The sequence below is a fragment of the Macaca nemestrina genome, chromosome 17 (genome assembly GCF_043159975.1).
Source record: "Macaca nemestrina isolate mMacNem1 chromosome 17, mMacNem.hap1, whole genome shotgun sequence".
Classification (NCBI taxonomy): Eukaryota; Metazoa; Chordata; class Mammalia; order Primates; family Cercopithecidae; genus Macaca; species Macaca nemestrina.
This window is the reverse complement of record NC_092141.1, coordinates 63,731,649-63,744,104: the sequence shown is the minus strand read 5'-3', so window position 1 is coordinate 63,744,104 and position 12,456 is coordinate 63,731,649. Positions and strand designations below refer to the sequence as shown.

Below are 12,456 nucleotides of genomic sequence, written 5' to 3'. Positions count from 1 at the left end.
TGTGGCAGGTCTAGCTGGGGTGAGGAGGGGATAATAGGCAGTGGGGAGGAGACCAGGAGCACAAGGGCACCTGGGCCCAGCTGGCAGCAGAAGGAAGCAGGGCCATGGAGACAGGTGACAAGCCCCAGAACTGCCAACTATCATTAAGCACAGAGCCCAAGTGTACACAGCCATGGAGTGGGAAAAGTGGTACCAAATTAGCACTCTAAGTAATCCTTACTCCTGATGCCCACGCCAGGAGCATTCTGTCCTTAAGGATATGCTGCCCCAGAAGGGGGGGAGGGCAGCGTAAAGCCATGTTAAGTGTGAGAACATCCAGGTTAGACTTACTAGGCGCGGAGAGTGGCAGCAGGTTCCGAGTGGGTTGAGGCTCTCTAGACAATGCCCCACCCCTGTTTACCAAGCACCAACCAGGCAGGGACAGGAATGCTAATGGCTGGGAGTGGTAGTAAAACTCAACAGGGTGTGTACGACATACGTATCAATGTATGTGCATATCTGTTCCCATGTGTGCTAGAGCATGTGTTCACAGAAATAAAGCTTTGCACACCCATCTGTTTGTGGATTTGGAAACAGTAAAAAGACGACAGTGCACAATTTTGACTAAGAAGCTGTATCAGAGGTCTGAGTATCAGCTTCCTGTGCTCCCCTTATTGGACACCCCAATATCCCCGGGCTTGAAAGGGGAAAGTGGCTGGAATGGGTTGGAGCTCCCCAGGTAGCATTTTATGAACTGAATAGGAAGAGGGAAGGGCTTCTCTCCCAGCACATGCCACAGTTACCAGATTAAGCCGGTTGCCTTGGTAACCTTCTCTCTGGGCAGGATTTGGGAATTGTTGGTTAGGAAGGGCGAATTGGGGAGTGTGAAGGGTGTGGGGGGTTGAAAATAAAAGGGACTGAAAGACTTCTGGAAGCTAGAAGCTTGGGACACAGGACCCCAGCACTCCCCCAAATGCTCAAGGATATCAGGCAGAGACTAAGTTCAACATTTTGAATCAGTGAGGAGAGCCAGCATCAAGTCATGGTCCTCCTGGAGTGGCGGTGGTTTTCACCCTGACTACACACTGGAATCACAGGGAAGTTTCTCAGAAATATTGATGCCAACTGGGCGTGGTGGCTCACGCCTGTAATCTCAACACTTTGGGAAACTAAGGCGGGCAGATCACTTGAGGTCATGAGTTCAAGACCAGCCTGACCAACATGGTGAAACCCCATCTCTACTAAAAATACAAAAAGAAATTAGCCGGGCATGGTGGCACACACCTTTAATCCCAGCTACTCTAGAGGCTGAGGCGGAAGGATCGCTTGAACCTGGGAGGTGAAGGTTGCAGTGAGCTGTTATCATGCTACTGCACTCTAGTCTGGGTGAGAGACTCCATATTAAAAAAAAAAATACTAGCCAGGCGCAGCGGCTCCCGCCTATAATCCCAGCACTTTGGGAGGCCGAGAAGGTGCATCATGAGGTCAGGAGTTTGAGACCAGTCTGGCCAACATAGTGAAACCCTGTCTGTACTAAAAATACAAAAATTTGCTGGGCATGGTGGCGGGTGCCTGTAATCCCAGCTACTCAGGAGGCTGAGGCAGGAGAATCACTTGAACCCGGGAGGCAGAGGCTGCAATGAGCGGAGATCGTGCCACTGCACTCCAGCTTTGGCAACAAGAGCAAGACTGTCTCCAAAAAAAAAAAAAAAAAAAAAAAAAGGCACTGATGCCTAGGCCGTATCTCAGACCACTTAAATCAGATTTCTGAACCAGGGCCAAGGCTTATGGTATTTAAAAAGCTCCTCACATGACACAAACGGCCAGGATTGAAAATCACTGCCCTAGAGGGACAGTTCAACCCAAGTGGACTGCAGATACTGGGAGTTGACTTTGGAATTCCAAGTCTTTGGTGCTCCGAGTTGCCCACAAGTTTGCAGGCCTATGTGCTGACCCTGAAGGGGAAGAGGGTTGGCAGGGCATTTGCAGCCGCTTATGGAAGAAATAAAGAGGAAGGCAGGGTGATATGAATAATAACTATGAGATAGGGGCGAAAAAGCCTTGAGGGCCCAGCCCATGGACTTCTACAAGGGGACCGGGCAGGGCCACCTAAGGCTATCTGTCTGCTGCTTACACACCCTCTTCTTTCTGACCACCCAGAGGCAGGATGGGAGGATAGAGAGAACCTGGGGGCTTTGCTGAGTGAGAGTTTCTTCTTGCAGAGCTGGTTACCAGGGCAACAGAGAGAGCACTAGGGTCTAACTGAAGGACTGGGGAAGCAAGAGGCAAGGGTAAAGGGGAAGCATCCAACACTCAAACCTCCTGCCAGTAACCCACCCCAAGGCTGGTTGGCATTTTTTGCATGACCCCGGGAGATCAGGCCTACAGTCACTCATCACACTGTGGGGAAGAGAAGCAAACTGATACGATTTAAAGAGGAGTTCGGGGCCCAGAGCGGTGGGTCACGCCTATAATCCCAGCACTTTGGGAGGCTGAGCTGAGCCAATCACCTGAGGCCAGGAATGAGACCAACCTGGCCAACATGGTGAAACCCCATCTCTACTAAAAATACAGAAAAAAAGTAGCCAGGCGTGGTGGCGGGTGCCTGTAATCCCAGTTACTTGGGAGACTGAGACAAAACAATCACTTGAACCCGGGAGGCGGAGGCTGCAGTGAGCCAAGATCGTGACACTGCACTCCAGCCTGGGTGACAGAGCGAGACTCAGTATAAAAAAAAAAAAAAAGGAATTAGGAATGTGGGTCAGGAAAGTCACAGTACTCTGGCTGTGGCACCAGCACCAAGGGATGGGGAAGTCCCATCTGTCTTTATAAGATGTACAATAGTTGGGCACAGCAGCTCAAGCCTGTAATCCCAGCACTTTGGGAAGCCCAGACAGGAGGATCACTTGAGCCCAGGAATTCAATGACCCTGTCTCTACAAAAATTTAAAAAAAAAAAAAAAATTAGCTAGGTGTGGTGGTACATGCTTGTGGTTCCAGCTACTTGAGAGGCTGAGGTGGATGGATTGCTTGAGCCCAGATGGTCAAAGCTGCAGTGAGCCATGACTGTGCCATTGCACTCCAGTCTGGGCAATAGAGCAAGACCAAAAAAAAAAAAAAGATGCAGTATGACATCCATGCCTCCAGTGTATGGATTTGTGAAACCCAACAAATGCTGCCAAGCTCCATATGAAAATTGCTCTCCCATACCAGGGATAGCCTCTGTAGTAAACTTCCATCCCACCCAGAGGAAAAAGTCACTTCAAAGGTAGGAACTGCCCTCTAAGCATCAAAGGCCAAGTGGACTAGGTAAACTGAAACATGACCCACAGTTGATTTGTTTTTTGAAAACTTGTGTCCAGGCAGGTCATATTATCTGTTAATTTCACTTTGGGATTAGTGTTGCAAAACATTTGTTATTAAGAAAGGAACATTGGGGCTGGGTGTTGTGGCTTGCACATGTAATCCCAGCACTCTAGGAGGCTAAGGCAGGAGGATCACTTGAACCTAGGCGTTCTAGACCAGCCTGGGTAACACATTGAGACCTCGACTCTACTAAAAACAAACAAAAAAAATTAGCTGGGCATGGTGGTGTGGGCCTGTAGTCACAGCTGTTTGGGAAGCTGTGGCAGGAGGATTGCTTGAACGTAGGAGCTCCAGGTTGCAGCTACCTATGATCGTGCCACTGTATTCCAGCCTGGGTGACAGAGCAAGACTGTCTCAGGAAAAAAAAAAAAAAAAAGTGACACTGGATCTGGTAGGGTGGAGAGTCACTGGCAAGGACATTAAGAACACAGACTCAAACTTGGCCTTGGGAGGCCAAGGCAGGTGGATCACCTGAGGTCAGGAGTTCAAGACCAGCCTGGCCAACATGGTGAAACCCCATTTCTACTAAAAATATAATTTTTTTTTGGTACAAAAAATACAAAAATTTCTACTAAAAATACAAAAAAAAAAAAAAAAATTTCCCTTCCCCTTACCTGACCTGATCGTCTCCCTAAGACTGTGGTCCTTAATACTTGAGTGTCGGCATCTTTACTTTTCAAGAAAGCTATACCAATACTTCCCCCAGCCCGGGACTTGGTATAGTTACACTGACATCTGATGGCATATTACCTTGGGAAACTTACTTGCCAAACACAAAGGAAGCCATAAAGAATACTAGATGCTCATGTGAATAAGCAGCATCTCTCTGCTTCTCTGTCCCTGACACTTCCAATCTAAGGGATGGCATGATATCCTGGTAATCTATGTGGTTAAAAAAGATAACTGATGGGGAGTGCAGACACATTTATGGCCTCAAAGGGGCTCCTCATCTCTCTGGGCTTCTGTTTCACAAGTCTGGGCTGACCTGAGTTGTGACCGTGACCCTGTGGGGGAATTAGGGAGTCCTCTTCCCTCCCTCCCAAATCAAGACTCATGCAAAACATTGGCAAGAGAACCAAGTTTACAGTCTAAATTTTATTATCTCCAAGTCACAATGCTGATCACAAATGGGCACCCTTTAAAACAGTAACAAAAAACACCACCACACATGGAAAAATCCTTCCAACTAAACACAGTGGACCAACAGAGACAACTCTCACAGTGTCTTAAGGTCTGGGAATCTGGGCATGCTGCCCACAGGCTTGAGGAGACATCTTCAGGTTTAAGGCAAAGGGAAGAGCCTACAAAAGGCACAACCACCAGCTACCCCTGGAAGAATCTCTTAGTTATTTCCTCCTTGGGGGTTACAGATTAAATGCCCCTCCCCCCTTCTCCACGCCACACCTGTGACTCGAGTGGTTAGGCCAGCTGCTAGAGGGAAGGAATAAAAACAGACAGTGACATTACCGGGGAGAGACACAGCCACCATCTTCGCCCTCAGGTTCTGTAGAAGGACAGGGACAGTGGCCAAGTTACCCCTGGCGGACAGAAGTACTGCAGTAATAGGAATCTCTTCCGCAGAGGCAGCAGAGAAGTGGTTTAGTGCCATGGATAGCAAGGAAAGATAGGAGCCCTTGCCCAGAAGGTGACTGGCTTCCTTAGGCCTTAAGCCCAGGTGTAGTATCTTCTGTTTGCAAGGACAAAAGTAGAATTCGGGGAAAATAAGGTAGTAACATCTAAAACACTTGTAGCAGAGAAGACATGGAGAAGAGCAATTGCAAAGGATGGGGTAGACTGCTTGCTGGATGATATTTGCCTTTAAAGAGATGCATTGGTCCACAGCAACTGGAAAGGGAGTGTAGCAAGAAGAATGGAAAGAAGAGAAGCAAGGCCCTCTAATTCCACTTACCTCAAAAGACTGCGCCCTGAGGACTATGTGAATACACACCCCTAAGGGCAAAGGCTCTCACTCCACCATCCCTTTCTCACAAAAGCATCTGGTTTGCCATCTCTCCCCACAGTAGGGTATTTGCCCTCAGCAGAGAACAGAAGTCCACCATAGTACAGGTACTGATGGATGCTCAGACTCCTAAAAACCTAAGTCAAAGAGAAGGACTCCTACCCACCTACTCTGAGCTTTTCTGCACAATAGGACCCTCTGTGCAGACAGCCATGCTTCCACAGGGTTAGAGTTAAGGGAATACAAGTATACAAGAGGATAACAAACGCCAACTAAAAGTGAAAGGCCAGGTCTTTTTAGCCTCGGTGAGGAAGGCTGGCTGATACATTCTCCATTATCTGGGATGCAGGGAAGAGTCAAAAGGGAATCCAGAGGGGCCAGCAAACCAGAAGAATGGACTTGTTTCATTTAAAGGCAGGGAGAGCAAGAAACAGAGACAAAGAGAAAAAACTAAAATAATATTAAGGATAAGCAGCCAGGCTTTAAAAATGAACATCTTAGAAAACAAAACAAACAGGAAGGAGCTTCCTTGAGAACAGAAGACACTTCAATTTCCCAGAAGAAAGTGAAGAACAGCAGAAGACATGGGCTTCTGGATCTAGACTCAGAAGCTTGGGGCTGTCTGGCTCTGCTCCCCCGAACACAGCCAACTCAAGTGAAGAGTGAAGATGGGACGAGGTCCACTTGTTTCTCCCTCTCTCCAGAGCCTGTCCTTAGAGGAAGGCAGGGGTCCTCCTCTTTCAGCTGTTTGCTGGTAGAAGCCATAACCTATATCTTTGAAGCCCTTCTGGTAGTAGATAGCCAGCTGTATTTCTCTTCTCCCCTGAGTTCTCACCTCTGCCGTTCTGACAGGGGTTGGAAAAAGGGAAGAACCACCAAAGTGTTAGTGGGCCGTCTGGGCATTTACAAGCTGTTTACAAAAAGCCACATTTCTAAATAATGTGTATTAAGTAATGTCCTTAAACAAAACAAAAGCAACAAAACCCCCAGTCTTTCTCCTCTATGATCTTTAGAACTGGTTTTTTCTGCTATAACATCTCAAATTTAGATTTCCCTTTTCCTTTACTGCCTTCCTGTATTTTTTCCTTGTAGCTTCTAAATTGAAAATTGTCATGTAACAGTCGTTTCTACTTCAACCCTGCCCCATACACTTGCCACACAAACAAACTGGCAAATTTCAGGACTCCTTTAAGCCTCCTGAGATATCCCATGATTATTATAATTTAAAGCATTAATTAGAAGCCAGGCGGGGTGGCTCACGCCTGTAAGTCCAGCACTTTGGGAGGCCAAGGCAGGAGGATCACCTGAGGTCAGGAGTTCAAGATCAGCCTGGCCAATATGGTGAAACCCCATTTCTACTAAAAATACAAAAACTAGTCAGGTGTGGTCGTGCATGCCTATAATCCTAGCTACTCAGGAGGCTGAGGCAAGAGCAATGCTTGAACTCAGGAGATGGAGGTTGCAGTGAGCTGAGATTGTGCCACTGCACTCCAGCCTGGGTAACGGACTGAGACTCCATCTCAAAAAAAAAAAAAAAGCATTAATTAGTGAATTTTGTTTGTTAAGCAAGTGTAAGCATTAGTTTTAAGAATATTCACAGTAAGTTGTGCACTTACTTTTATATGATGTTAAGATTTAAAATATTCAGAAACTCGTATTAACTGGAACCCCTGCTTACAACCTGAAATAATAAAGTTGGAATTTGTTATCAGGTCATACCAAAGACTGTTTTCCAGAGAAACACACCCAGAAAAATGAGGGAAATCCTCTGGGGAGAAGGAAAGCCCACTGACGGAGCATGTGCACTAAGTATGGGAAGGAGCTCTCATACCTCAGGTGGAGGGGGCTTGATGGTGACTGGCTGGGGAGTCCTCCGTGGTGGGGAGGGCTTTGGTTGCACCTGCTGCTGGGCGGGGTTATAGTAGGTCACTCCTCCATATACCTGTGATGGGGCCTGGACCCCACAAGCCAGGAGAAGAAAAAGTTAGGAATGAATTCATCCAACCTATGATGAACAGGAAATATTATTCATCCACAAGAGTACTGGGGAATTTATAATTTTAAAAATATCTGATCTGCCCACCCTTCAAAATAAAGTGACTATTCATTTTTGTCTTAATTCGTCATTATTTTGCTCTGGTTTTTATTTCTTCAAAGTACTGCCCAGCTTTCTCTAATTCTTAACATCAGCTGACAATTGGAAAAGGCTGAGTTCAGTAGCGACACTACAGATACTTGATTATGTCAATGTGGTGGAAGTTAAGCAGGACAGAGGTGGGGTGATAAGGAGTAGAATACAGCTTCTTTATGCAATAGAGTGAAAAGCAGGTACTGCCACCTATGAAGTACCACAACACAGGAAAGAAACACCATTAAAGAAACTGAACGCTGGGTGCGGTGGCTCATGCCTGTAATCCCAGCACTTTCGGAGGCTGAGGCAGGTGGATCGGTTGAGGTCAGGAGTTTGAGACCAGCTTGGCCAACATGGTGAAACCCCGTCTCTACTAGAAACACAAAAATTAGCCGGGCGTGGTGGCAGGCGCTGTAATCCCAGCTACTCGGGAGGCTGAGGCAGGAGAATTGCTTGAACCCAAGAGGTGGAGGTTGCAGTAAACTGAGATCATGCCACTGCACTACAGGCCTGGGCGACAGAGAAAAAAACTGAAAAGAATAAAGATGATGGGCATTACATAAGCTGCATTTCCAGCTCCTGACCACTAAGAGGCGTCTTAGCGTCACATACAAATCAGTGGCACTGAAATGTTCTCTCAAATTGCTTTAGCATTCTCCCCATACCACATTCCTGTCTGAATTAAAGAATATGTATCTAGAAAAACATGATCATTAGCCATCTCACCTGTGTATTAGGATACAGATGAGGCGGCGGTGGGGGAGGCAGTGCCCCTGGAGCATAAGGGTAACTGGGATTACCAAAGTTCATGACGCCTGGAGCAGAAAAGTAAGTAGGAGCAAGCAACTGCTGAGGTGGTGGCTGTCCTGGAGACATGGACACTGGTGGGGGATAGAGGCCTGGATTGGGCAGAGGAGCTGGTGTCTGGTGGGGATGTAAACCTGGATAAGGAGAAGAAAAAAACTGAAAAATAAAGTAACATCATTTTCATAGGATGGCCTGGCTGGACTGCTCAGTATAATCAGGCTCAGGATGGAAGTCCTCAGGATGGATACAAGAGGAATTTGTTGCCAACGCAGCCAGGATGGCCAGACTCCCAGGCTAGCAGCACAGAACTCAGGAGGATAGGGTTTGTGGTGCTCCCAACATATATCCTCAGGTACTGGAAGCATACAAGCAGAGACACTAAACTTACCTGGGTGGGGAAGGTGCATTTCTGGCTGCACAAGCATGCCCTGTGGAGGCAGCGGGGCAGGGCTGTCACCATGGGTATAGATTGGTCCCTGGAACTGCACTGTAAGATATCACATTGGGACTCTCATAAACCCTTACTCTTCACATCACATGGACAAGTCTCCTTGTTCCCCAAGCCCTTTAAAAGATGCTCTCAATATTCCATGCGAAGAAAACAGCAACCAGACAATGTTTGATAACCACTATGAGAGGTCAGAAGAGAAATTCAGGAGCCAGGAGCCTAGTGTCTTACTTCACTTCACACTGCCAAGAAAAGTACCCCAACAATAAGAAAAAACTCACGTGGATCATAGTAATGTCCCTCCATGATACTGATATGCACTGGAGGGGCGGGGGGCTCTGGCACAGGTCTTTGCCGCTGGGATGAATAGCGTTTGGCTCGACCACCCTGGACGCCCTGAGACAAAGAAAGAGGCCTAAACAATAAGAATTCTAGAGGGCTCTCATGTCAAGTTCTACCTTCCTTTAGGTGTTGAAAAACAACTTGGTATATGGCAGGTGTTTAATGGGTATTTGCAAAGTGAGCTGAAAAATAATGAAAGATAACAAGATTTGAACCTAGGGCCAGGCATGGTGGCTCACGCCTGTAATCCCAGCACTTTGGGAGGCTGAGTCAGGCAGATAATGAGGTCAGGAGATCAAGACCATCCTGGCTAACATGGTGAAACCCCGTCTCTACTAAAAATACAAAGAAATTAGCCGGGCGTGGTGGCGGGTGCCTGTAGTACCAGTTACTCAGGAGGCTGAGGCAGGGGAACGGTGAGAACCTGGGAGGCGGAGCTTGCAGTGAGCCGAGATCACGCCACTGCACTCCAGCCTGGGCCACAGAGCAAGACTGTCTCAAAAAAAAAAAAAAGAGATTTGAACCTAAACCTTCTACCTTACATTTCTGAAATCCAAATTAAAATAAACATGGATAATCAATGGAAAAACTGACTTTATCTTAGCCAGGCGTGGTAGATCACGAGGTCAGGAGTTCCAGACCAGCCTGGTCAACATGGTGAAACCCCGTCTCTACTAAAAATACAAAAATTATCTGGGCATGATGGCATGTTCCTGTAATGCCAGCTACTTGGGAGGCTGAGGCAGGAGAATTGCTTGAACTCGGACCCGGGAGGCAGAGCTTGCAGTGAGCTGCGATCCCATCACCGCACTCTAGCCTAGGCAACGAGGTAAGACTCCATCTCCAAAAAAAAAAAAAAGGCCGGGCGCGGTGGCTCAAGCCTGTAATCCCAGGACTTTGGGAGGCCGAGACGGGCGGATCACGAGGTCATGAGATTGAGACCATCCTGGCTAACCCGGTGAAACCCCGTCTCTACTAAAAAATACAAAAAACTAGCCGGGCGAGGTGGCGGGCGCCTGTAGTCCCAGCTACTCGGGAGGCTGAGGCAGGAGAATGGCGTAAACCCGGGAGGCGGGAGCTTGCAGTGAGCTGAGATCCAGCCACTGCACTCCAGCCTGGGCGACAGAGCGAGACTCCATCTCAAAAGAAAAAAACAAAAACAAAAACAAACAAACAAAAAAAACCCTTATCTTGGTTTTAACAATGAACAAGCTGTGTAACAGGCAGCTCCCTCCCCCATCTACCCTTTTCCCCTTCTGTACCATTTCTTCCATCCGGTTAAACTGAGGTGGAGGTCCTGCTCCCATGTGAATATGGTTGGGCATACCTGTAATACACCAAAAAAGTTACTTCTGCAGATCAGACATATGTGAGTGGGACTCAAAGATACTATCAAGAAACAGGTTTAAGTGTCAACATGAGGAATGCCTTTTTTCTTTTAATTAATAAAATTCTCTATAAACTATCTCTGCTTTCTGTCTACACCAGCATTTAGAAATTTGTCCCCACTGTCTGCCATCTTAATATAGCAATAAAGCCCTTGAACATAAAAAATAAAATGACTTCAATAAAGAAAATCAAGTTCAAATTTTTCTTTCTTTTTTTTTTTTTTGAGATGGAGTCTCACGCTGTTGCCCAGGCTGGAGTGCAGTGGCGCGATCTCGGCTCACTGCAAGCTCCGCCTCCCGGGTTCCCGTCATTCTCCTGCCTCAGCCTCCTGAGTAGCTGGGACTACAGGCGCCCGCCACCGCGCCCGGCTAATTTTTTTTTTTGTATTTTTAGTAGAGACGGGGTTTCACTGTGGTCTCAATCTCCTGACCTTGTGATCCACCCGCCTCGGCCTCCCAAAGTGCTGGGATTACAGGCTTGAGCCACCGCGCCCGGCCCAAATTTTTCCTATCAAATTGGTCCCTGCATAGAATCATTGGGAGATTATAATTAGTACATTACATTATCCGACCTACTGAAAAATCTCAGCCCAAGAGTTTCTGAGCAACGGCCGGACAAGGGAGGGATGCTTTGTAAATCTACTTGATTACATCCCATTCACAGGGATCTAGGTTGGAAGTTTGAGAGGAGATTCTCCTCTGGCTAAAATGACTCAAGACAAAAAGGAATGTTCTAGAGATTGTCCTCCAATAGTAAGAAGGGCGCTATAACTCCAAATGAGGAGTTCCAATATTTAAGTTAGATTTCAGACTAAGGAAAGATCCTTCGATCTATCTGGGTGGAGAAAGACAAACCCGAACAGGCAAAATGGGTAATATGTAGGTCTTACTCTCTAAAACTATGTTGCCCAGTATGATATCCACTAGCCAAACATGGACACTTAGGTTTCAATTAATTAAAAGTTCAATTCCAGCTGGGTGCAGTGGCTCATGCTTATAATCCCAGCACTCTGGGATGGCAGAGGTAGGAGAACTGCTTGAGCCCAGGGGTTCAAGACCAGCCTGGAAAACACAATGAGAAACAACCCCGTCTTTCCAAAAAATAAAAAAATCAGCCAGGTGTAATGATGTGTGCTCATGATCCTAGCTACTGAGAAGGCTGAGATGGGAGGATTGCTTGAGCCCTGGAGGCGGAGGTTGCAGTGAGCCAAGGTTACGCTACTGCACTCCAGACTCCAGCCTGGGTGACAAAGTGGGACCCCATCTAAAAAAAACAAACAAAAAAAACTGTATCTATATAAACAATAACAACAACAAAAACATAAAAGTACAATCATTACAGAAAGTTCTATTGGGCAATCTGTCTCTAGAAGATTAAGGAAATAAGGGAAGCTTGCCTTTCAAAGATATTAGAGAAGATCTTGATCAAAATTCAACTGAATAAATTTTTGCCTTCAAACATTTAAACATTAGCTCAAATAATAACGTTGTCGTCTTCTACTTTTTGTGGAAAAGGATCCTGTACTCAGGAGGCTCAATGATGACTGGGCAGGTGCAGTGTCTTCCACCTGTAATCCCAGTGCTTTAGGAGGATCACCTGAGCCCAGGAGTTCAAGATCAGCCTGGGCAACACAGCGAGACCCCGTCACTACAAAAAAAATTTTTAAAAATTAGCTGGGGCCAGGTGCAGTGGCTCACGCCTGTAATCCCAGCACTTTGGGAGGCCGAGATGGGTGGATCACTTAAGGTCAGGAGTTTGAGACCAGCCTGGCCAACATAATGAAACTCCATCTCTACGAAAAATACAAAAATTAGCCAGGTGTGGTGGTGTGAGCCTGTAATCCCAGTTACTCAAGAAGCTGAGGCAGGAGAATTGTTTGAGCCCCAGAGGCAGAGGTTGTAGTGAGCTGAGATCGTACCATTGCACTCCAGTCTGGGCATCAGAGCAAGACTCTGTCACTAAAAAAAAAATAAAATAAAAAATAAAAATAAATAAATAAAAAGGGCCAGGCAGGGTGGCTGTGGCTCACCCCTGT

The 12,456-nt window shown here is 46.7% G+C and overlaps 1 protein-coding gene across 4 annotated transcripts in view; it reads right to left on the bottom strand.

The window, feature by feature from the left end:
* Positions 1-4,420: 4,420 nt before the first annotated feature.
* LOC105472227 (CASC3 exon junction complex subunit) overlaps positions 4,421-12,456 on the bottom strand; it is a 35,734-nt gene continuing 27,698 nt past the window's right edge. Inside the window, exons 8-14 of one of the 4 annotated variants that reach the window (XM_071083105.1) lie at positions 10,295-10,359; positions 8,972-9,086; positions 8,631-8,729; positions 8,162-8,376; positions 7,136-7,258; positions 6,921-6,985; positions 4,421-6,149 (exon numbers count right to left, since the gene is read on the bottom strand). In XM_071083105.1, coding sequence (XP_070939206.1) covers positions 6,962-6,985; positions 7,136-7,258; positions 8,162-8,376; positions 8,631-8,729; positions 8,972-9,086; positions 10,295-10,359 — 641 coding nt within the window. In that variant the 3' untranslated portion in view covers positions 4,421-6,149; positions 6,921-6,961. Of the gene's footprint in view, positions 6,150-6,920; positions 6,986-7,135; positions 8,730-8,971; positions 9,087-10,294; positions 10,360-12,456 lie in introns of those variants that run through there. The other 3 variants (XM_071083106.1, XR_011615830.1, XR_011615829.1) reach the window with 3 other exon arrangements.